Source organism: Columba livia, chromosome Z (genome assembly GCF_036013475.1).
Source record: "Columba livia isolate bColLiv1 breed racing homer chromosome Z, bColLiv1.pat.W.v2, whole genome shotgun sequence".
NCBI classification, from domain to species: domain Eukaryota; kingdom Metazoa; phylum Chordata; class Aves; order Columbiformes; family Columbidae; genus Columba; species Columba livia.
Genome location: NC_088642.1, coordinates 78,872,663 through 78,898,898, shown reverse-complemented (window position 1 = coordinate 78,898,898; position 26,236 = coordinate 78,872,663). Strand labels below are relative to the sequence as shown.

Below are 26,236 nucleotides of genomic sequence, written 5' to 3'. Positions count from 1 at the left end.
TTCTTAAAATAATAGTTTTAAACTAATTAGCAAGGAAATTGTAACAGATAAGTAACTAGTGGAAAATCATAAAAGCCTGTACAGAAATTGTAAAGGAAATACTACCAAATTCAAATAAAAATAAATATGGCCAAGAAAACAAGAACTAATAAGAAAATTATGAGAAATAGGAAATGTGGTTTAAACATTGCTAGATTAAAAATAAATGAGACAATAAATTAAAAATAAAACAAAACCCTAGGAAATTGTCTTAAAAATTGGGTTGGCGATACAACATAATTGTGCAATGGAGAAAACAATTCAAATACTGCTTCTGTTGACAATATCAAACAGGAATAATGCCGTCAAATACTGGAATTGTTTTGAACTTGCACAAAGCTGATGCAAGTAGCATTTGGATTTAAACTGATTCTGCTGATCTCGTTAGAAGCTGTTGTATAACAGCTCCTGATGTAGACATCCTGAGCACCAGACGTCTGATCCAGCTTTTTTTGGAAGAGTTTTGCTTTTAACTTCCCTAGGAGATTTATTAGGCCTTAAACCTGCAGGAATGCCAAGTGTTATGTAAATAATGCTTTTATCATTCAGGATGTTCAGAACTGCTGTGTGTTACGTACTCCTTCTCTTTGCCAGAAATGAGGCCGTGTAATCAGGGGGAGCATTGCCTGTGCCTGGCTACAGGGCTTGCACACAACAGTGGCTCTGATGAGGAGTAAACCTAATTTGGAGGCAGGATAATGTCCTATCCCCATAGTGGCAAATAACTGAGGATGTAATTGCCTCATGGTCGGCAGTGGTCTGGGCATCTTTGTTTAAAAACAATTAAAAAAATAAAAAAATCAGGAAGTTATTTTAAGGTCAAGATCAAAACAAAGAAATGGCAGCAGTTAACCCAATATGATTGTGGTCTGTTGAATGGGTCCCTACACAATTAAGAGGCATGCATGAGGGTAGTGACAATAAGTTTTGTTTGTGGAGGGATCAATACCTTAAAAAAAAAAAAAAAAGCCTGTTCTCAGGGAAAAAAAATAATAAAAAAAAAGAAATTAAAAGTTCCAGTGATAAATACACAACTGCAACTTGCACAAAATAACATGTGATTCCTTTAATGAGGCCCACAAATAGAGGGGAAAGGAAAGGAATTCCCTAATGAGCCTCCAGGTTGTTGTTAATAGCTTCATTTGAGAAGATATACGTTGAATTTCAGACTCCACTGTTATATTCTATTTATCAGTCTTTTTTATTATAGTCATTTTGTTTGTCAAGATCAAGCAGTAGCAATCTATTTGTGTACCCACAATAACTCTTTTATATTTCCTGTTGGTGAATAATGAGGCTTCTCTAATCACCTGTTTGTGCTGTAACTACTGTGTCCTTTGTTGTTGCCATAAATTACTGGACACCATTGGCAAATGATAAAAAATAATATTTGTGAGTTAGAGCATGGAACTGGAGTCAGGAAATGATCTGCATTTTGTGTTTGGGGAAAGAGAAAAAGAAAATGGATGAAGTTAATTGTATTACCGGAGTAATAAGTTGACGTGGAAGGACAGGAAAAAGTAGACCGGTCGTGATCTTGCCCTGCTGTGTGGATCTCTCCAGTCACTGTGGATCAGCAAAATAAGCTGCATTCAGTCCCCGGGAGTTTTACTCTGGTATATAAAAAATTAATTCAGTCCTCCAAAGTATATACTTTTACACTTAAAGCTTTGTACTCTTATGTGCTTTATCTGCTTATTTTCTGTAGGTGTTCAGACAGAAGAATTTATGGTGAATTGAAAGAGACTATTTTTAGGTACCTTCTATATTATAGACATGGCATGTGAGAAAAAGCAGCTGTTTTCATTAGAAGGCAAGTTTTATTTCTCAGGAGAATTCCATTAAACATTTTTGTGTAGGAAACACAAAATTTGATTTGCTGAAACTGGAAGTCTTTGTAGATGTGTAATCCTTCCATTTTAATTAGGAAGTATTTTATTATCAATATCAGAAACCCACATGTGTCACAACAAAATCTTTCAGATTAATCTTTTTTGTAGAAACGGATTCAATAAGAACGACTATTTGAATTCCCAACTGCAATAGTTACCATAAATAATTACTGGGAACTGAATAACAAACTCAAATACAGTTGTGAATTTTATATTTGAAAATGTTAAGCCCCCTCAAGCTCTTTCAAATAATGCTATTTCTGTATTTTGCAGTTTTAAAACACTTCAGAAGTGAAAGAAATCTAGAAATACCATCCATACCCTTAGAAATTAAACTAGTTCTCTGAATTATTCTTTTCCTGCTATATCTGTTTCCTGTGCTACAACAATCCAATGACTTGAGAAGCCTTCCACGGTAATATGGTAGTCCTTTGTTTTAAAAAGCAATACATTGAATCTACTTTTACCTCAGACTTATTTGAGAATTAAATTCATAATTCTTTCATCTTTTCAACTTGAAGTTCTCTGAGGTTTTACGGAGCAAAGTGAATTTTCCATTTTTTTTTTTTTTTTTTTCATGAGAAACTGTACTCATACAAAGTCTTCTGAGAGAAGATATTCATGTCCATTAGTGTTTTCCATTCTGGATCCTTTATTTGTTTCTGAAGATGGTAGTGATCTAGAATTTTTTTTTTGCATACTTTACATATAGACTTTTATGTACTTTAAATGCATATGTATATGTGTTTATATATGTAATACATGTGCTGTATTGGTCTAGTGTTGTTTTCCTTAAAATAGGGTTCTTTAACTGGTATGCATGCATATGAGCCAAATTCTGCACACAGAGACAAGATATTGATTTTATTACAGAGTTGTACAAGTCTGGACACTAGCTCAGTCTAGCATCCTAGCAATATGAAAGTCTCAGTCATTTATACAAAACCCTGCCAGTATATACATGCCCCCATGCAGGGCTGATGGGTTACAATATTTGCGTACAAGTTATATAACACTATTCCTACTATATATGCTCAGTGAGTAGGGGTCTTCTCCTGGAGTTGGGTAGCCTTTGATGAGGAGGTGGGTTTTTTTGTATTAAAATGGTGTTGTTATGAGCAAAGTTCACTTTAAGCACATTGATTAAATTTGGCAATAATCACTAGATACTCAATAAACTCAATGGTTGAATTCTCAGTTCCAGGATAGGTTTTGTTCTATAATTGAAAGCTAATCACTGCTAGACGTCTCATCTTTTATTGGTCTGATATAATCTTTCTGGTAGGTCTCATGGTCAGGTCCTTTGGCCTATCTAGCAACAGTGTTAGCACCATACAAGTTCATTTAAAAATCTTGTTCTTGCTCTGAAAAAAAATAGTTTATGTTGTGGCACCTCAGGTTTACAAATAGTAAGAGTCTGGAAAGTGGAAAAAGATCAGAAGGCATTGATGAAGAATGACAAAGGCTTAGAACTTGAATTGTACCTATTAAAATGTAATCACCTCCCTCCCTTTTTTCCTCTATGTTTGATGAAAAAAAAACACATTAATTTGTACGGGTTTTACATATTGTATTTATTAATTATACATATATTTATGAGATTTAGTATTTTTTCCTCCTTTTTAGTATTTTTCTCTTTATTTGATCTTTACTTTCTGCCCGGACCTGTGCTATATATGCAGATTCAGGAGTCTATTAAGTGCCAAAGAACAGCAGTTGCATTTCAAGCAGTACGTTGTGGACATCCTGTACGTAATTAACCATGTTAACATTATCTGGATACAGTTAATAAAGCAAACCTGCAGATAAACCAAAAAAACAATAGCAAATGTTAGGCAAATCGTGCTTTTTCTTTTTTTCTACTAATTAAGCCAGAGTGGGAGACCAGGTTTATATTCAGGTCCTCTCAAGACATGCCATTGAATCTGGGATGTATCTGGGATGTTGAAGGGCAGGTTAATCATTTGACCTTGAGACTAGAAGCAACTAGTTCTGTTCTCCAGATCAGCTATTTTGGCTGTCTTGCAATGCCATACAACAAATCAGTTGTTATAGGAACATTTGTCTGTCTTCAGAAGTGGAAACAGAACAGTTATTTAGCTTAATATTCAAGGATCTATATGTATCATTATTAAAATAGCAGTTAAGGTCCCCCAAAACATCACATATCCATGGTGTACTAAAAGCATCACATCCTCAGCCATTCCATTAGTGAATATGTTCCATTTATACCTTTTTTTTTCTCATAATTTTCCAATTACTATTCCTATTTCTTTATTTCCAAATCGTTCTCCATACCAAGTAAAAAGTGCACTCAAGCCTGCCACCCATCTTTGTTTAGGTTTGGTTAACAAATTATACTGGAAAAATAAAAGTAAATTAAAAAACCACCACCAAGTACACAGTACTTTAGTGCAGAGTGGCCACAGTGAGACAAAGTTTTGACATACACAAACTCTTTTCTCGCTTAACATTCCTGTAAACCATGGTATAGTAAAGTGGCTTTTAAAGTCTGCGGCAGTCCTTGCAGCATGGCTTTGAGTGTTTGGATGGCCACGGTGAAAGAAAAGCTGTGGAGAGCTGCAGAGAAGGGGGGGTAAGTGGTTGGTTAAGGTCAGGGCTGTGCTGTATGAGTGAATATGGTGCAGATGTCCGTGAAACAACTGTGGCCAACAAGTGGTTTTACGTAATCCAATTTACCACCTTAGCTAAAAGTCCTTGTTTTCCGTGTCTTTGTATCACATGCTGCTGCATGGAATAAGTGCTCTCAGAGGTTCACGCTCAGTTCTTGTCTGATGCCTTGAGTTAAAATGCACCTGACAGCATGTTGTTTCATCTAATTTTATATTGTATTTGGGGAAAATCTAGGGCTAGAAGAAACCTCTGTTACAAGTAACAGTACGCCATACAATCTATACAGGAGTCTTTATATGTACAAAACTTTCAGATTTTATTCTATTTCTGAACAAATGTTAACAGATAAGGTAAAAATTGCATCTGTTAATCTTTCCAGAGACTGCTAGCAGAAACTACTGGAAGAGTTTGCGTTGTTCACCCAGAGAGCTTACATGTTACTGCCAGCTGCATTGTCCAAAATAAACAGGATCACCTCTTTATTGCAGCTGACAGCTGTAATACCCTTATTATTTAATATCTTTCACAGGAGGGACACAGATATTCATTACCTAGTTATTATTCTGACTGTGATCAGCAACATCACCTTCCTGTAAAGACAGAAAGAAAATTATGAAAAGCAGCAAGATAGTTGTTTCTCTTTAGGTGACATGACTTTTTTGATGGTGACAGAACTTTCACGGCAATAGATTTAAATATCCGTGTGGCCAAAAAATGCACGAAATTAATGCAGAAAGATCAGCTAATTATAATTATGGAAACTTAGAGCTTTATTCTCTTTAGCTGCAGGGTTTGGTATAATAGAAGAGCTCAGTGTAGAAAAAGTTCATGTAGGAAAGAGCGTTGAGTGCCAGTATGCCTGTTAAAATGGTCATCTAGTGTGTGGGCTGTGGAAGTGCCTACTTCATTGTCTTCATACACCGTGGTCACTCTTCTTCTGCCTGCAGAAACGTTTCGATGGGTATGAGCTGGATCCATTCCCCAAGGATGTTGGATTAGAAGTTGTACTCAAGTACAGACCATAATGGTTACTCAAGGGTCTGAGCCAATGACTGGTCATTTGGGCACCTTCAAATCACGTGGAGGGAACTGATTAAATCTGGAGCAGAATCCGCAGGTTTCATCTAATGTAGATACAGAAGCCTGAGCGCTGCATGCTCTGAATTACTGATCTGCTAGCATTGTGCCAGGCTGTTTTCTAATTTAAGCATAGCCAATGCTGACAGCTTCACATGGCGTATTTTCAGACATGTTTTGCAGTTTGGAATATTGCTTGAAAGCAAAAAATATTCCTTCATTTTCCATATGCGTTCTGAAACTGTTGGTATAGGTAAATGTGTGTGTATTTTTTCATACATGTATATATTTTTGTATATATGTAGATATATATCTGTGGGATGCACTTGGCACTTTAAAAATTTTTCAAAATTTTGAAAAGTGAATTATAAATTTTGCATATTCTATATTTTAGATACTTAACTTGGGATATCAGATGCTGCCCATTTCTTCAATAACATTGACAAGATTGTGTCCAATATGACCAAATTAGGTATTTAAAAGCAGATATCTGAAACCAGAAGTAACTAGAGATTGAAGGATACTTTTCAAAGTATAATGAGAATATGCTTCAAGTTCATATTATTTTAAGGTATTTAATTTTGATGAAGATAGGAGGATATAATAAAATGTAATTAGACTTTTAAAAACTGTTAATGACAACTTTTTAATTGCTCAGCTTTCAGATTTGGATTTATTTAGGATAGGAAAAGATAAACTCACAAGTGCTGAGATTAATAATTGCCTAGCAACTGGTGCCTGAGTATATCTAATACAGGGCAAAAAAAGGGAAAACAAAACACTTTCATTTTCATTTATATAAAGTATTTATAAGTATGGAGCTAAATATACATATGTGTGTATATGTGTGCATTTTGGAGCTTCCAAATTGCTAACCTCAAAAGTTGTGGAGCATAAAAAAGGAGAACCTGAAAAGTAAATACTGAGATGCAAAGACTGGATGAAAACTGTGAATAATTGTTTAAAAGTGATAATTTCACAGTAAATGTTTGTGGTGGTGTTGTTGTTGTTGTTGTTGTTGTTTTATAACCATCTTGCTTTACTGATGAAGTGAAAGTAGAAACTGGAAAGATAATTGTCAATACTGTGTGTTCCTGAATGCTCAGTCCATAAGGAAGAGTATGAAGGAAGATGTTACCTGTCTAAAGAAGGTTGTAAAGATGACTTTATTTTAAAGGACACCCTTTGGACGGTGCTGCTGATTTGACTGGGCACATGGATTTTTCTCTTCATGGGAAGCAAGGGATGGGCAAGAGAGAAGCTGCTCTGAGTATGAGTTGTTTCCTGATCAGGAGGTTGAGGCATTTCCATAGGCCTGGGAACAATTAATACTTTTAGGAAGAGCTAATGATCTCAATTAGGCTTCAGGTAGGTTAAGTCACATATGGAATGTAGATGCCTATGTTGACCATCTGATCATCATGGATATAGAAGCTATAGAAGTGAAGAAGCCTGCAGTAATTTCTAGCAAGAAATGTGAATATTTTATTAACTGAGAAATTGCAAGTTAACATACTGCTAAAAGTATGCTGATAAGCTTTAAAAACAAAGGACAAGTGACTGGAAATGAAAATGTATTCCTGTCATGACTTGATACCTCTCTGAAAATTTTAATTGTGCAAAACAACTTAATGGAGAGACAGTTTAGCTTAAGTGCCTTGTACAGAAAGTCTCAATTTAAGCCCTTATTCTTTCTCTTTGCATAAACTTCTCTCACCTCACAGATCTGAATGGATGCAGAGATTCAGGCTGATTCACCTGAGTGTCAGTGAGCAGCAAATAATTGTATAAACGTGACTGATCTGAATGACAGCTGAAATTAAATGAGTATGTGCAAGGAGTGCCTAAGTAATTTTTGCCAGCGCTGTTGAGCATGCAGAGAGAAAAGATGTTGTGGATGGTTGTACTGATAGGGATTAGGGCACCTTCATTAAAGGCTTTTATCATCTATCTCCCTGATTTTGTAGGAAGCGTCATTGCTGTTAGCTGGGGTACCACTGGTACCATCAGCTGATGAGTTTGAGGGAATATCTTCCTTTTCCTTTGATGAAACAATGTCTCAACTGATGACAGCTTTCCTTAAATCCTCATGACATTGTGTGCATGAAAATTTTCCCGCAAGTTGTAAAAATACTCAGAAGTGCATTATATAACCATATATCTCCTTTAATCACTTTTGATCCATTTTTTACTAATAAAGATTTGAAGTGACAGGAATAGTTCATCTTTTTCCCTGCAGAGCCAATTGGCATAGAAATGAACTCTCTGCAACCTATGAAAGAGAGAAGAGTACTTTTTAAGCTGTTTTCTGTTTCTACTTGTATTTCATATTGTCAAACATCAGATGCTTTAAAAGTCTGTAACACAGCAGGCTGAAGTATAGTGACCTACTGCTCTTTCACATTCAAATGAGTAAAGTAGCTCATACTGTATACCATTAGAAAGGGAGGAGATTATACTTTTTTAAGGCAGAAGGGGATTTATTATGATAGAAATTAATCTCTGCAGACATTATTTTGGGGCTCTATTCTAACCCTGAAAGTGGGGACACACTCTTGCAGTATTGTACTATTAGACTAAATCCAAAGCTTAAGTCAGCACTTCATCTTCACCCAGGATTAATGTTTCAGCCCAGTCCCAGAGTGGTATTTGAATGAGAATCCTCTGCTTAGAATAATCTGATTTTCTTTTTATGTCAGGTTTTCAAAAGTCTCTTGTTGCATCCCTTCACAGTACAGTAACAGAAAAAGTTAAATTTTAACAAATGTTTATACCTAGTTTACATGAGTATGTTGCAGTTCCCCTTCACTACTACAAGCTACATCTTAAGTGCATGCAGTCAGCCTCTTGATCCTAGAGACTTTCAGAAGCAGCAACTACCTCAGCATTCATGACCTGTTATAAAATAATTGATTTATTATTCTGAGATTCATGTTCCCCTCTAAGTTTTCCCATCCAATTCACATGTAGACATTTAGAGATTATAATATAAGTTTATTTGTTTTCTAAAACCATTTAAACACCCTGCCATTAATATGCTAATTAGAAAGTTAGCTGAACTTTGTACCTACATAGTAAGCAAGTCAGCCTAGAAAACAAGCAGAAGGACATAGATGAGCTGTTGTTATCTAGAAACTTTAACTTACTTTTCAGATAAGAAGGGATAGAAGTTAATTATCTGACTGTCTTTTTACACTAGAATAAAACAAATTATCATCTGCCTCACCATTAAATAAAAAAAAAAAAAAAAAGAAAAAAAAAGCTTACAAATTTCTTAAAACAACTGCAGACCTCATCTGTTTTCATGTTCACTCTTTGCATCTCTGCACAGGTGTGTCTTCAATATGATTTATGGTTCTACTTCTCAGTCGTGGTTCAGCTGTGGAGAAATAGATTTGAACTTGGACACTGTACAGATGATTCTGTAAATCAGAAAGCTATTAAAACTCTTTTTCTGAAAATTGATTTTAACGTGAAACTGCTACTGGTAGCAAGTACTTTCTCAGTCTTCTTCTGAAGTATAGTTGGTCTTCTGGGTTTAAGAGCTGCAGCTTATTTTTACTATCCGTAGACCAAATGTCTATTGATTGGCTATTTTCTTGGCTGTTAATTCTTTGGTGCCACCTGGAGATTTCTCCTTTGTAACAAGTTATATTCTCATAAAAGGAAATAGTTATTAATTTTATTTCTTTAGGCAGAGCTTTTAAAATAAGCCATGTTTCATGTAGCAATATAAGAAATGTAATAAAAATATAGCTGCTCTTCTGGCTAGGACCAATGTTCCATCTCTTCCCACCAACGGTGAAACCAAACACTTGAGCTTTGAAACACCCATGATATAACATGCCATTAAAGAGTGTGGACCACCCTAACAACTTGTGTGTCTAACACTCTGAACTCATATGTCATTACATTTGCAACTGTTTACCTGTAGATTTCACTATGCCTTTTGTTTCAATGAGTGTCAGTATCTCCTTGGACTCCTGCAGTATAAGGATGTCTGCCTCAGTATTAGCTTCCGTAAAATTCATCAATATGTAATGCAAACACAATGTGTTCATATTTATATTTAATACAAATTATATAAAAGAATAAACAGCATTGAATTTTTCCATGCACACTTTCTATTTCATGGAATATGCTCTGTTCTTAAATTATAGAGAAAAAATATTTCCAAACATCCCCTTCTTTCCTTCTAGTTTTGAAATCTTGTGAAACTGCACAATTTTTTTGAAGAGTTGTTTTCTTTGTCATCAATTCATTGTCTTGAGCAAATATTTTTTACAGTAACATTTCAGCCAGAAAACATAACCATTGTAATTCTAGGTGTTACAAGATAGTTGAGGGAACTTGCATTTATTTCAGGCTAACAATTTTGTGCATGGGGACTGCATGGCTTCTCCCATGCCCAATTCAGGATGCTGTACCTTAGCTTTTGGCAGGTGTTCCTATCCCAGGAGCTATAATGTTAGAAAGTAAATAATTTTAGGTTGGAGTATTTTATTTTATTTAAAAACATCAGTGAACTGCAAATTGATTTGTATATAGTAACGGTACCTGGCTGGTGTATGTGCTTTTACAACCAAGAGTGCTTTATGAAGTAGTGCATGTAGGTGGCTGTGGATGGTACTTTCCTGTTTGCATAGTGCATCTTCTTTCACCTTCATATCACAAAAATTGTTTTCATAAGCTCAGTGAATTTCTTGCAAGGATTGATGGGCGGTAACTATCATGGTGTGCTGCATTAATTACACAGAGCAGCCAACTTCCCTTTTTCAGGTTGTCCTTTGCTGTCAAGCAAAGTATCACACTCTTCAGTCAAGAATCACATAACATTTAGTGGTGTTTTACGGGATCACAAAGCATGCAGTACAAAATTGTGAAGTTTGACAAAGACTAGATTTGTTATTTTTTACCTTGCTCCCCATCATTACCTAATTGTGGAAAGAAGCAATAGCTCTACATTCAGTGTTTTGTTGAAAAGGATATGGCTTAAGAGTAGTTACATGAAGGTATGTCATAGAGCATGATGAATCTACAGAACAATTCCTCACCAAGTTCTTTTAATAAAAGAGATCCAAGTTCACTGACTCAGTTTTTTACTTTGGCTAAAAGCTGTCATAATCTTGAAAATCCACCTAATTGTTACTAGACAGCAAATATCTCACCATTTTGAGTTTTGCTATATGAGGGGTTTTTTTTGTTTTCTTTTTTGAGTTCAGAAAAGTAGGAAGGCTTCTTAACTAAAATTCTGAGTATTTATGGATCTCCACTTTAAATTTATTATTTTTGTCTTGCCTTTATTTATTCTTAACCAAGGATTTTTTCCAAAGAAAAGATTAACAATTCACTCTGGGACTTATTTGACCTACGAATGTTCTGAAGAAATTAAAGATGTGAGAAAAACCAAAAATGCATATATCTCCCAAATTTAGTGTCCTCTAATCATGTAAATATTTTGTATGCTCCTCAATATAGTGTGGTCTAAGATAAGGTAGACTGCATTTCTACCTTACTTCTTCCATATGAGTTCTTGTGTAAAAAGGAGGAAATATGAACGTGTATATACATACATATTTTATGTATAAAAAACAAGCTACATATATAACATGACTTCAAAGCAAGAGTTGCCTAAAAGGGTTACATGCAAAGTGGTCACGAGTTCTGGCAATTTGGGGTGGGAGAAGACGCATGTGAGCATACACCCTGCTGATTCTGTTTCACAGGTCGTTGCACCAAATCATCGCTTGATGCAATGAGATTGTCTGACATTTTTCTGAGGATGAAGTAAAGGCAGCAACAGTTGTATTACATATTTTATATACAGTCTTGAGACAAACTTTAATGCTTGGCTAGCCACATAATGAAAAGTTCAGCTAGTCAGCCCTAGTAAAGAAAAAACTTGAATTATTTTTTTTATTTCACACTTGCATTCTTACTGGATCCCTTTCAGAACATTTTAATAAAAGTGGGATGTTAATTGCCTTTTGGTGGTGTTTCAAATAATGGAGTTCCTCTTAGAGTATTTGTTTAATTTACAGAAATTAGTCAAATTGCATAGTCTGTTGCACAAGCAGCATATTACCTATTACTATGGAAAGTCAGCAACACAGACGGCAGTGCTGTAAGGGTTACTGTAAAATATATAGTTCTTTCTTTGGATTTATTTTACTCTTCCATTCACCGTGACTCTAAGTTTAAATTCTAAAACTGCTGTTGTGTTAAAAGTCATATCATAGGCAACACAGTAATTTAATAATAACAAATCCTTTACTCAGTTGTGTCAAGACAAAGTGCACCCATATAAGCTTGTCTTATTAAGAGACTGGCCTTTAAAATCAAAGTCTGTTTATCAAATTCAGTAGAATGTAGAACAAATTTGATTTGAATACTTGAACATTAATGGCCTCTCAAGAGACACAAAATATAAATTGAGGGGAATACTGTTGATAAGGTGATATTTATTTTATTCTGCACAATTTCACAGACACTAAGTCATAAATAAGAGTGCTGACATTTTACGTGAGTTTTACTAGTTTAATTATGCAAGTTTGCACAATATGGTATCTGGCTTGTGTTGTGCAGTTGCTTATTTCTCTTGCTGTGTTGTATTTGATGTCATACCATGGTATTATTTTAACAATTATTGTTCAAAGTATTGATTTTACCTCTTCACTTCAGCTTAGCATTGTGTAGTAAGATAAGCTAGATGTATTTTGTTATTGTTGTTGTAGCTTTTTGTCTTTTTTTTTTTTCCTGTCCCATTTTCTTTAGAGGTATGTTGTACTTGTTTTATTTCTGTGATGTGATATAATGACAATTAAAAATTTACAACAGTGACTGGCAGTAAAATTTAGGCTAAAGTGGTGGGTCAGAAGAGCACTTAGTGAAGTTATTTCCTGAACACAGAAATAAATGGCTGTTGTAGAGGACCGCATCTGCTTTATTAGTTCCAAACTGTAGGTCGGGTCACTTTACTGCAGATTGGAAAAGCCAACACAAATTTTTAGACAGAAGAAAACTACGTTAAAACTACGTTAAATATGCACACTTTAGTCATAGTAAGAGATTAAATTTTCCAGAAATATAATGGAACACTGGGAATGAATTCTGCTTGTCAGAAAATGTGAAACTTACAAATGGAAACTATATTTTGTCTTCTAATCTTTCTTTTTGTCTCTTGTATTGTGTAACTGAAATCAGAAGAACAATGAACAGGAAACACAAAGTAAAAAAGTCTCCACTTATTTTAATCAGAATATCCATATGAATTTGCATAATAAGTGTTCCTGCTCCAGATGGTATTTAGTTTATTAGTGTAATTAAGTGTATGGGAATACAATTGTCAGAGCATTCAGTTAATAGCAGTTGTTATTTCACAATGAAATGCCTAAGCCCTGGTAAGTAAAAACAAGTATCCTTTGCTATCTTGCTACTCCAGTCATGTAACAAGCACTGAAAATAAGAAGATTGGACTTATTTAGATTCAGTTAGGAAGACAGATAGTGTTTAGTTATTAGACAGATAATGTCTTCTGTCATTGACTCTTTTCAAATAGCTCTACTTCTCCATCAACTGGACAATCTTCAAGACAAAACTGCTATTACGAAGTACGTAGACACATGACAGTTCCCTGTGGCATGAAGACAGCTTAGTGCTGACAGATGAAATTTTAAAATAACCCAGCAAACTAACCCACAACTGGAGTTCTTTGCAACTGATGCAGAGAATTCATAAATGCAATTTTGTACATTGGCTAAATTTCTTAATTAATCATTAGATTGAAATTAACACACCAGGCACTAATCTGAAATCTATGTACCAGAAAGGCATGGAAAACATTTTGACTTCCCTTTACCACCACTGTAGTCCAAACTGTATTAAAATATCAGTACTACCTTTAGAATAATGTGGCAAAGACTGGCAAGTTCTCAATTAAAAAAAAAATATAAAATAATGTACTTATTTTTTAATAATTACCTACCTGCAGATGCTGCTTTAAGTTATATTTGCAAAAATTTTGCAAACAAAACTTTTCTGCACAAATTATTTGTATTTATAAAAATAATACTGAGCAATAAAGAACACAGAGCTATCTTATAAGATGAAGCTTGAGGTAAATAAAGAGTGCATATATATTTATTTGATTATCTGATGAAAAAAAATATGACATTGAGGCTGACCACAGTGTAGAGCACCCTATAATATTGCTTCCAGTTATCCCACTGGGAACAAGATGCAGTCCTGTATTTCCATAGAACTGTGAGAAGGGTGGAGTTCCTTAAGGTTGTTAAAACTGAGGAGTCACAAGACTTGAACAGACACTCTGTTGTCTCTTTTATATCTACTCCTGAAGATCACTTCAAATGATATTGGATAGGAAATCACAAGAAAGTGTTGGAGACATGTTCAAGTTCCAAGCACATGTAGTAGTCCTGTGGTGTGTCTTTCAGAGTTTATGTCTCACTGCTCTTTATCACCGTGATGCTAATTGACTGAATAGGGTGTCTTCACCAAAGAGCAATTGAAGGGCAAACAACATCTGCTTGTTTAGCATCATTCAGGTAGATTAAAGCTATGCACTGTGCTAGTGCTTGCCCCATATCCCAGGAAGTTTTGATGCATAGCTGGTTCATGGCATAGCATAGTTTTGAAGTAAACCATAACTTTGCTTCTAATAGACTTTTTCTGATTCTGCAATCGACATGAATTCTGGTAGAAGGTGACAGACTTCCCTGGGGCATGGAGGGGACTGTCAAGGACCCCTGAGGTCCTTTAGCCTCCTTCCCTGCCATGGAATAGTTGGGTCACAAGTCATAGTAAAAGCCTCACTGGAGGCACAGTGTGAACATACAGCAGCTCTGGTCATACGGCTCCACATCAAAAATTATTGGTAGGGTGTATACTTACCCTTAGAATTAAACTGCTCAAAACTCTTTATTGGTTTAGTCTGTACTGCAAACTTTATCCTGGAATCACATATAATTCATCTTCGTGTGACTGACATATAACCAATGTAGAAGCACACTGCTGGCCTGAATTTTGTGCTCCACATTTGGCAGAAATAAAGCTGTGTGCCAATGTCTGATCTGGATCAAATCTGTGCTGTTGAGTGATTTAAGAATGCATAGGTCTGGAGCACATGATGATGTGACTACAGCAGCAGTTCTTTGTTTACGAATCAGATGATAAGCCTAGAGCCTGAACTGAAACCACCATTAAGCTTTATGTTGAAGGGAACCTGGAAAGGTAAAATCCTGGGTAAATTCCTTTCCAAATATATATCCTGAATTACTTCAAATAAGTTAAATCTAAAAATTGTGGGGGTTTTGTTAATTTTTATAGTATTTTGCAAGTGAATAGCTATCCATGTGTCTAGGAGAATCACATCTACTGGAGCAGAAGACTAGGGGAGGATGACTACACAGATGTGTGCTGTTAAATATAAAATTGAACTAGGCAGAAGGTATTCAAGGGACATAGAAGTCTTTGTTTCTTCTGTTCTTTCTTATCAGCAATTTTCCATACTTAGAGTTTGTGCATAACTTTTGGAGAGTTTCATACAGGATTTTTTTTTCCTTTTCTTCAACCCACAGGGGATGTGTGTGACTCCAACCCATGCAAAAATGGTGGCATCTGTCTGTCAGGGCTGAATGATGACTTCTACTCATGCGAGTGCCCTGAAGGTTTCACAGACCCCAATTGCTCTAGTATTGTGGAGGTTGGTAAGTGCAAACTTTAAATACTGGAATAATTGTTTGAGTATCCCATTAGTCTGTGGCTGGCCAACTGGTCATTGTGTCTACAGCATTTTTTTATAGTGCTGTGGTCATTCTATTGTTCATTGTTGGTTTCTTAGCCTTATCTGTATATCACAGATGTCTAAATCATAACTACTAGTTAAAATAGTGTCTGACGTGTATCTGCAGAACATAACTCAGGGAACTTCAGTGCTTGCATTCACAAAGAGAAAAGTTCATAGCTGTGACTTAAAGTTATCAACATTTCTCAAAGACCAATGTAATTAGAAATTTCTGTATATCCTTCAGATGATCAATGACCATTTAAAGCTTGGTTTCTGATAGTTTTATGCCTAGGTACAGATTGAAAAGTAATTACTTAAGCCAAGTTACAGAAACAGTATAGGAGAAACCAGAATAGCGCAGAGTAGTCGCTTCAAATTTCAAAACAATTACTCAGCTGGAGGTTGTGATTAGTCATTATATGAGTGCACAGAGTGCAAGCCAAATGCACTGAAATTTTGTGATGTGAGTTTGACTCAGAGTAAACATGATTTTGAGAAGTAGCTCCAAAACATCTGGCAGGTCAGGCCTTTGTCTTAAGAAAACTTAAGGATAAAATGAAAGTGCAAGGAAGAAAAGTGTAGACAGCTCATTGTATCACAAGCCACCCCACTATATTTGATCAAACAAAGGAGCAGCAAGTTGACCAAAGTCTTCTATTATCCCAAAGTTGCTATAAAAGCACGTATGCCAGAGCAAAGCAATAAATAGATGCTACTGTTTAAATAGGTGCATTTTCTCTTCCATAGTATTGTGAGAGTTAGGATAGGAGGATAAAACATACAGAAAAACATTGACTTACAGAAGAGATGGCAGTGTCTCATTTTGTTCGTAACAGGAAAATAAGCCAAGTGCCTCTTATCTGAAGACTTTGCATGCCCTGCCTGCATTTCTTCTGCTGACAGCCGGAGTATTTGAAAGCAGTACGACCCTTCTGGTATTTAATATCATACATCCGTGTCTGCAATTCATCAGTCTGAGTTCCACTAAAGTGCTTCAGTCTGTGACAGCTGAGTAGTGCTCACATGTTTTGCTTTTGCCAGTGGTGCTGTAGGTCACCAAGCTGAGGCAGAAAGGCAACACCAACAGCCTTGGTTCTACAGACATCTCATTGAAACTGCCACATTGAAACTGCTAGGATCAGCTTAACACTGCAACCAGCCTAAATCTGTGTGGTTTTCATTCTTTAATAAATAAATAAATAAAGGTGCAACCTCTATTTGCACACAGGTGCAACCCAAATATGTGATTCTGGGGATTAAATATATCCCTCTATCATGAAATAAGCTGAGTAGAACTTGATCCAGGAACCCAGGGTTATTGGGTGGGTTTGTTGTTGTTGTTTTCTGTTTTTCCCTTCTAAAAATAATGATAATGTTATCTGTGAATCAATTCTAAGCCTCCACAATACAATTTTAAGGGAATTTGGACTGAATTTGATTTCCCTGAACATAAGTTTTCTGCAGGCAAATGAACTATTTCCTGTGAGAGCATGACCAACTTTGGTCAGATATCAAGTTCATTTTTTTCCAACCATAAAATACTATGGTTATTACCTAACATTTGAGTTGCACAAGAAACTGCTTGTTCCCTTTAGTACAGTCAATTAAAAAGTCAGAAGGTGTTGCCTCAGAACCCTGTTTTCCATCCCTTTCCCTACCATTTCTATATATGCTTGAAGAGTCTGAATTTATCCTACATCTATATACCATGCTACCCTAAAATGACCTTGACATGGTTTTCCTTCATGGGCTTTATCATGTGCTTGATTCTCAGGAAATTGCATTGCTCGTATCTGGGAGGATGGCAATCCTGAGTGAATCTGAAATAAAAGCATATTGTGATAATTGCCACTGTAATTTACAACTAAATACTAAAAAAGACTAAAAAAATACACATGCACTTAACTAGATTCTTGTAACACTTGAACAAAATCTCAGTTTGGTAATCAGAGTAAAGCATAAGCAAACAGAGTGCTTGAGAATATGTAGTAATCACAGAGTTTATGCAGGCAGAATATTATATGTTTAGTTTGCAATCCAGAGGGAGTATCTACTGGACAACATTGGTTAAGTAAATGACTTATTAATATTCTCATGTTAACTAAAATCCAGACTGTTAATTTAATCTGTTTGTCCTGTGTGATTATGCCATTACTAGCCATTACCTTTTCCAATACTTTAAAAATATTTTTAAAATAATCTTTTGCATTTTAGTAAAGGCTGCCTGAGGCTTTTTCAGCACCATATTCCCCTACATAGAGTCATATAAACCACTGAAAAAAAATCAAGATGATGTTTTGATTTTTCCTGTAAAAATGATGATGAATAGTGTAAGCTATTAGTCAGTTAGTCTCCATTAATTCAAACACTGAATGTTTCAAGTAAAATAATCAGTTGAAAGGTGGGTCTGTGAGGAGCCCAATACTGCAAGACCCCATGTGATCACTTTTACCGAGAATGTTTATTAGCAGATATAAGATTGTTGAAAAAATGCTGACAAAGGTTACTTGTTTTTTGGCTTTTTAATGAGTTATTGCCCAAAAGCTATTTCTCTTAACCCTTAGTATCTCAAAAAAGTTTCTTGGCAATTTCCTGTGTAGTTGAAAACACTAAGTTGGTTGCAAATTAGGCACTTATGACGTCAGGAGGGTCTGAGTAAAAAGAAAAGAGGAGGGTTAAAGTTAAGAATCAACACAAAGAAGAGCCTATGTCAGTCTGTCTCCCCCCTAAAGGGCTGCACAGCAGATTTTAAAAGTAGTTGAACATTCTGTGTGGCCCTCTCATTAGTTACCTTGCTATTAGACTTTATGCAGTGCCAGTGGCAGGATACTGTTGATCTCTGGACACATGCTGGAAAGTCACAAACTTCCAAGGAACACACCTCAGGCAGGAGGATTTCACAGTAAAAGCTAACAGGGATTTTACTTAATCACACATTAAAGTGGGTAAATAAAAAAAAATACCATACAGATAGGAAGTTATAAATTCATGTAAAGGAAAAAAGATAGGTGCATAAAACTACATAAAGGTAAGAAGATTAAATATTTATGCTGAAATCTTACCTAAGTTGATCAACAAAGATTCAAGACAGGGAGCTGCATTAATATTTCAAGAACTCAAGAATGTAACTCTCTTTTATTATGTTAATAAAACGAAGATGTAAAAAAAAAAAAAAAAAACAACATTATCACAGCACCTTATTTCAATATCAGAATATTCATTATTGCTGTTTTATTCTAAATTTACCTGTGGAAAATCCTGGCTCCTCTGTCATTCGTCTCCACTATTTTCTCACCCTGCAACTTCATGTGTATGTAAAACAAAGTTTTGTTTGTAAGAGCATTTTATATATTTTAAATTATTAATCATATTCTGATCTCACTCTTTCTCTAGTGGTAATCCTTCCTTATCTCCTGTGTTTCCTTATACTAAATACTATTCATACTCATACTAAAAGAGTTGAAGTTAGACAACACATCTACTAAAACACCCTGCTTGTGCAGCCAGGTCATTTCAGCTCTCTGTGTATCACAGCAGATTCTGATTATCTGACGAATCAGCAAAGAATAAGATAGAGGAAGACAGGAGAAAGTACATTTTGGTTCTTTTCAGTACAGCACATCCTCCAGTGAGGTATAATAAGAAAGGGTTTAGCTAAACAGATAGAAGGTAATTATATCAAGCTTCCCAAACAGTAGTATGTTTTCCAAAGATAACAACAACACTATGGCCTAAGTTACCTCTTTAGCAGACTTCAGTCTATATCTTTGGAAACTTGCATTTTAACCTAGATTGAGAAAGATTCACATGTAATTAACCTTGTTATTGGAATACATTACAGATGACAAGTTGACAGACTTTGTATCGTTTAAATAGCTCACAAGTAATTCCCAGCCATCCAAATTACAGAAATCCCGTAAACTACAACTGTTACATACAATTAATAGAAGTCTTTAATACATAAATTCAGGAAAACTATTAGCATGCCTTCTAATCAACATGGGTAGTTGATGAAAGACAAGTAGTTTACTCATGGACAGTACATGAGGGGAAAAATGTCAGTGCGGTCATAGACATTGAAATAATACTGGGGAAAATCTATTTTCACATGAAAACTTTCTGTTTTGCTTGACATGTGCACAGGATATATCAGGGAGAGAAATACATGATGGAAGATAAAAGCTGAAAGAGCAGTCAAGTTTAGTATGCCATAAGGCTATCACAGTTTGTAACATGAGTAACCATGTTGTTCACATTTGAAAAATGAGCAACTTACAGATATTCAGTTTTGATCTTCCAAATCTGGAATTCTCTAGCTGTCTGAGAAGATAAACTGGTGAAGATGTTTAGTTTATGTAAGTGGAAAAAAAAATGATGAAGATGTTTAGTTTATGTAAGTGGAAAAAAACATGATATATGATGATAAGGAGGGTAGAGAAGCCATGAGCACATTAAAGAAGAATGGGGAACACTCTTGAAAGCTGCATTCAAACAGACTATCGATACCCTTTTGGAAAGTGTCTTTATGCTCTCTCACCTCAGCTGTCAACACTCACTGAGAGGAACTCATTATTGAAAAACATAGTAAAAATATTTGTGTGCGTTTTAGAAGGGTGGAAAGGCAAGTTAACGATCTTGTACACATAATACGAGAAATTTGGGTCTGAGAGCAGCGTTGTGGCTGAGAAAAGGGAGGACATCTGAAAGCAAAAAAAGAAAAAAAGTGATATGCCAGTTTTGCATTACACCTTTATTCTGCCAAGTGATTAAAAAGAAATTGTGTGATCCTTTGTTTTTCACATTGCAGTGTTTTCCGTATCAGTTTAGTCTTTCCAGTATCCAAGGGAAACTATTTATTTGACAGCTACTGTCTCTGAGCCTAGGACACAGGAATCAAAGGATTTCTTCCCTTTTCATGCTGTTAAATAAAAATTCAGTAAGATGGATTAAAACCAGCATTCCACAATCTGTTGGCTTTCTTTGCACAACCTAATTCTTTACCTTTGCTGCCCTGAACTCTATACTGACAGGGCTACAACTTGTCAAATAAAATTAAAAAGCATAAAATTCTGTCATTGCTTTCCAGTCAGTGTTACAGGTGCTTTTTAATGCCATGAGTGGAAATGATTGAGTGATTTCAAAGATGTTTTTATAGTTCTACAGTACATTATTTTTTTAAGGAGAATTGTTTGCACCACACACTGAACGTATGTTCTGTGGATTTTCTTTGTAAGGTAGAAATAGTGAAATCCATTCTTACAAAAGAATTCTAATCGTACAGTGTCATGTGTATCTAGTATGCAGCTGATATGAATATAGCTGCCTTACCTCTAAATTAGGAAGCCTGAAATATTGCAAATTAAAGCACTGGCAATCACAAAATCGGAGTACTTGAGGATGAGAGACACTTCTGGAGGTCTCTATTGTAACCCTGCTTCTCAAGGGATTATAAGGGGCACAGGTCTCTTGGGGCCATGTCTAGTCAGGTTTTGAATACTACCAAGGATGGAGACTTCACAGCTTCTCATGACAATCTATAGCAGTGTTTAATCATGTGGAAGGTGAAAACAAGCAAACAACACCATAAAACCAAGCAAACAAATCAACTAACTCAAACATTGAAATGTATTTAAGCCATATTTTGTGAATTGTAGTTTCTTCATATTTTCTCTTGTTATGTCACTGTGTGCCACTGAGAAAACTCTGGCTCTGTGGTCTTTTTTATTATGAGACTCCTCCAAGCTTAACAGTTCCAGGTCTCTTAGGTTTTCCTCATATGTCAAGTGCACCAGTTCTTCAAGGATTTTAGGATTTTTTTTCTCATGTCCCTCAGCCTGCTATCAGTAGTCACCCTAGTATAACACAGAACTCAGTGCAGATTGCCCAGGATATCGGGAATCAGAGAGCAGACTTCAGGTTTCAGCATCTATATTTACTAATATATATGTAGCATCACCTAAATTGACTCTATTTATTGTTATCATGACAGAATCTACCTAAGTTACTTATTCACCATGATTGCTATTGCTTACAGGAGATTTTACTATATCGCTGAGAGTTCTTTGGTAAAGGGTCATGCTTGGTTGATCCTGATTTATTATTTGGAAAAACTGCAAATGAAGGGAGTGTCTGTTAATATTCTTGTTCTTGAACATTGTTTCAACGGTTCTATTGATAAAAGTGAAACAGCAGAAGGCTGTGTTGGGCCTGTGTTTATTTGAAGGTAGGAAATAAAATCAGGTTTCCTAGTTGAATGCTAGTCTCTTCTGGGAAAAAAAAAAAAAAAAAAGTGAGATGGATTGGGAGAGTGAAGGTAGAAAACAAGTTCTTCCCTGCTGAGCTTTATCTATGATACCTGTTTGGATTCTGTGTTGATTTCTTTCCTTGTGGGTAAAGAGGGTAAGTGTTGTTTTCTTAAGCAACAGCTTATTGTTGCAGGGTTCTTAATAATGTCTGGGTTTCCACTTCCAAGGAATCAAAGAAATTGTTAAGTGGAGCCTTGTCAGCATGGCACCTGATGAAAATGAAGGTGATTTTGTGTGAATCTGATTTTTGTTTGGTTGGTTTTAGTGGGAAATATCCCCCCAAGGTATTTGTTAAGGTATTTGAAATGCACTCTTTTCTTACTTTCCTTATGATCAGAATTTGCAGTATGAATATGGAGTACTAAATTCCTTCTTAGTAAAGCTGTACCAGTTGTACATTCAGTGTACTGCTCCAAAGTCCATAGCCTATAGTTTCACATCTCCATTACAGCGGTGTTGTATGTGAAATTCACAATAAAACAGGTTTTAATACAGGAACTGTCACATAATCAGGGCACTAGGCTCATTAGGAGAGGTTCTTAGAGTTTACAGAATTCTGCTGAAAGACAATCAATAGATATTAATAAAAATAATTTGACAAATTTAGTCTTAATTTAGTCTTAATTTTCAGTTTCTGGGTAGCCTCAAGAGTGCATACTGCGCAGAAATCTAAATTGAGTAGACTAAATATTAATACATGTGAGTAGAATGGCTTAATAGACGGCACTAAATGTAGTGCAGAAAATTTTGAGATAATTGTACAATGTTTATGCCAAAACAATTGCCTTTGGTATTGATTGCTATTAAATCTCTTGTGAAAATATGGCATTAATTCAAAATTGGTGAGAATGCTAAAATATTAATATAATTATAGAGAATAATAGAATTATTAATATTAAAATATTAATAGAATTATAGAGTACCAGGTTGGAAGGGACCTCAAGGATCTTCTTCCCACTCCATTTGTCACAGGCAATCTTCACCAGGCATGAAGATATTAAACAGTGTTGGGACCCATATTGATCCCTACAGGACACCACTGGTGACAGGTTGCCAGTTTGAAAAGGAGCCATTTCCCACCACCCTCTGGGAACAGTCTGTCAGCCAGTTTCCCACCTACCGCACAGACCACTTGTCTAGACCATAATGTATCAGTTTCTCTAGGAGGAAGCTATGAGAAACCATATCAAAAGCATTGGAGAAATCAACTGAGTAGGATACTTTGTCATAGGAGGTGGTCAGGTTTGTCAAGCACAATTTGCCATTGGTGAATCCTTGCAGACTTTTCCCAATCACATGCTTCATTTGGCTTGTGATTGCCCCCATAACTTTCACAGGAACTGAAGTAAGAATGATGGGCCTATAATTTCCTGGATTCTCCTTTAAGCCCTTCTCATAGATAGGGGTGACATTAGCCTTCTTCAGTTATCCACAGACATTTTTCAATGTCCATCTTAAAGATTATGTACAGCAGCCTTGCAATTATGACAGACAGCTCTCTTAACACCCTCGAGTGAGCATTGTCAGAGTGCATCGATTCGTAGGGGTCAACCTTCTGTAATAGTTCACATACCAGCTCTTCCTTCACTGATGGTGGGTCTGCATTAGTATCAACCTGGATTTCTTTTTCCAAGGCCTGGGACCCAATAGTGCTGGAAAAGACGGAGGTGAAGAAAGTGCTGAGAACCTCTGCCTTTTCAGTGATGTTGGTAACTATTTCATCTCTGCTGTTTAGCAGTGGGCTGGTATTTTCCTTCTGTTACTGCTTGTTGTTTATGTACCTGAACAACTTTCTCTCACAGTTTTTAACATCTTTAATGAATTTCAATTTGAGCTGAGCTTTTGCTTTTCTTACTGAATCTCTGCACATGCTAGCAATACCCTTGTAGTTCCCAAAAGGTATTATTCTGTTTTCCACCTCAGGTACACTTATCTTTTTGTTTTGGAAGCTTGCAGTTAAGCCAAGGGTGTCTCTTGCTTCACCTACTTCCTTACCTTTAAAGAGGATGAACTGGATTTTTGCTTCCAAGAGAGCATTCTTGAAAATCTCCCAGCACTCATTAGCTCCTTTATCATCTATGGAAGCTTCCAACAGAATCGCTCCCAGCTGAGCTCTGAGCAAGCTGAAGTTTGCTCTTCTAAAATATAAAAATGTGGTCTCAGTACTAACCTTCAGCATGCTCAGCAGGATCCCAAACTTCACAATATTGTGATCACTGCAGCCAAGGCTGTGACTAATCAATATATTACAAAGCAAGTTTTCTCAGTTTGTGAGTACCAAGTCTCGGAGTGACTCATTCTTGGTTGACACATCTAACATTTGTATGAGGAAGCAGTCCTTTATGCATTCCAGGAATCTGATGGATCACACGTAAGCTGCTGTATTGCTCTTCCAACAAATGTCTGGGTAGTTGAAGTCATCCATAAGAACCAGGTTCTTTAGACCTGAAGCTTGCTTAAGTGACCCAAATGTTGTTGGCCTTACTGTCTTGATTCGGAGGTCGGTAACAGATGCCTACTGTAAGATCCACCTTGGAGATGACCCCTCTGTTCTTGACCACAAGGCATCCAACAGGACCATAGTTGACTTCTATACATTCACAGTTCTCCTTAACAAAGATTGTGACTCCTGCTCCTCTTCTTCCTGAAAAAAAGATGGTTTTTTTCTCCTATTTACAAATTTGTTATGTGAAAGCACAAACTGACAAGGAATGAGTAGTTGTAGTCACACACTAGAATGTTTGACAAAAGAGCAGAGGATCATATTGAGAGAGGCTTTATGAATTTTAGTCCAATTAAAGGGACAAATGAAAAACATAGACTCTTGTTGCCAGAGCTACTGCTCAGCATGAGACCTTGCAAAGACAAGTAAAGTTTGTGAGCATGAGTTGGTCTGAAAAACATACTCTTAGCCCCTGTTTTCCATCAGAGGGATGAAGCTTTCAGTAGTTTATCATGCTTTGATTAGAAGTTCCAACACCAATGTCAAGTCTTGAATACAAAAATGTTTGAAAAAGCATGCCTGGAAGTCATTGACAACTATCACAAAATGGTGAGGTGCTGGAAATTCCAAGTATATAGAGTGTACTAAAAGTATGGTGCTCTAGAAACAAGACTTGGCACGATGAAGGTCAGACCTTCCTAGGCTGTGCGTACTGGAAGTGAATCGTCATCTCTGAGACAGGTCGAGTTGCACTGAGTTTCTGTCTTCAGCTGACCAGGATTTTTGCTCTACTTTAAGGGGTGAAGAGGAGACAGAACAATCAGAAAAAAATAAGAGTGGTGTCGTGGTTGAGACGGACAAATGACGTAGACCAAGTTCTTCCAGGATGAAAGTAGTAGATGCCATTTATTGCCACAAGTGCATTTTTATACAGTTTTACCAATTCATGTGTCTCTTCACTATTGGTTACAAGTTACAGCAGTAACATCTCACTGGCTAATTTTGATATCATCAATGTTACTCTTCTACTCCCTTCTCTCTCACGGGTACATCCTTAACATCTCCGGATACTCCTTTACTCCCATCTTTCTCACAGGTAGGCCTTCATATCTTCAAGGCTAATTTCTGGTCCCATGCCCTCCGTCAGGGAATCCACGGACCCAACACAGTCCCCCACAGAGTGGCTTCCTTAGTAATGTGTTGTGTCTGTGTCCAGGTATATTCTAAACTGACTTCAAACAAGTAGGTAGAATAAGCCAATTATGTTTTACGAGATCTCCCAGTAAAATAGGCAGCACATAAAAATCTGTGGAGAGCTGATGTTAATAACCAATGGAAATTGCTCTTTGGATAGGTACTCTAAAGTTGCCTGGAAAAAATAAATTTGCAAATATTTCAACTGCTTTGAAAGAAAGATATATTGGTTAATAACAGCTGAAGCAGATTAAAGCAACAGAATCCAGTATGTGACATATTGAGATCTAATGAAAAAATATTCTGGTGCACAACCCTATGAACATTCACATCCATTAGTACATCTGAAGTAGTCCAGATGCCTGTGAGGCTTGCTGACATTGTTGCTAGGGTGTTCGCAGTGAAGTTCCATATTATGCTGACTTTTGTTGTTCAGTGATTATTTTTGGCTGGTGAGGAAAGGTCTGGTGATCTGTAGTTTCTTTGAGGCCATGCAAACATTGGTTGGAACAAAGAAGTGTTTTCTGAAGAATCTCATATTATGCTTGTCAGAGGCTCATCAGCTGCAGCACAGACTTTGGCCTTGACCTAGACTCCTTGGTTCTGTAAAAGCTTGAAGAGCTATGTGTTTAATATAGGTGTCTCACCATCTTTTTATTACTATTCTTAGTAGTAGTAGTATTTGTATTTTTGTGTTTAAAAACATATAAAATATACATGTTTTATTTTTAAAATTACTCATAGATTATTATTGCCCTTAGGAGAGTTTCTTGTGTTAGATCATTTTTGTATGTACGCCATTATCTTTGCCAAATTCTAAATCAGAGATCCGTATGCTGTTGTCCAA

The 26,236-nt window shown here is 36.1% G+C and overlaps 1 protein-coding gene across 3 annotated transcripts in view; it reads left to right on the top strand.

The window, feature by feature from the left end:
* The window catches only part of EDIL3 (EGF like repeats and discoidin domains 3), a 254,738-nt gene that overhangs the window by 53,518 nt on the left and 174,984 nt on the right, over nucleotides 1–26,236 (top strand). For all 3 annotated transcript variants that reach the window (XM_065046489.1, XM_065046490.1, XM_065046488.1), the window contains exon 2: nucleotides 15,239–15,367. In XM_065046489.1, coding sequence (XP_064902561.1) covers nucleotides 15,239–15,367 — 129 coding nt within the window. The remainder of the gene's footprint in view (nucleotides 1–15,238; nucleotides 15,368–26,236) is intronic.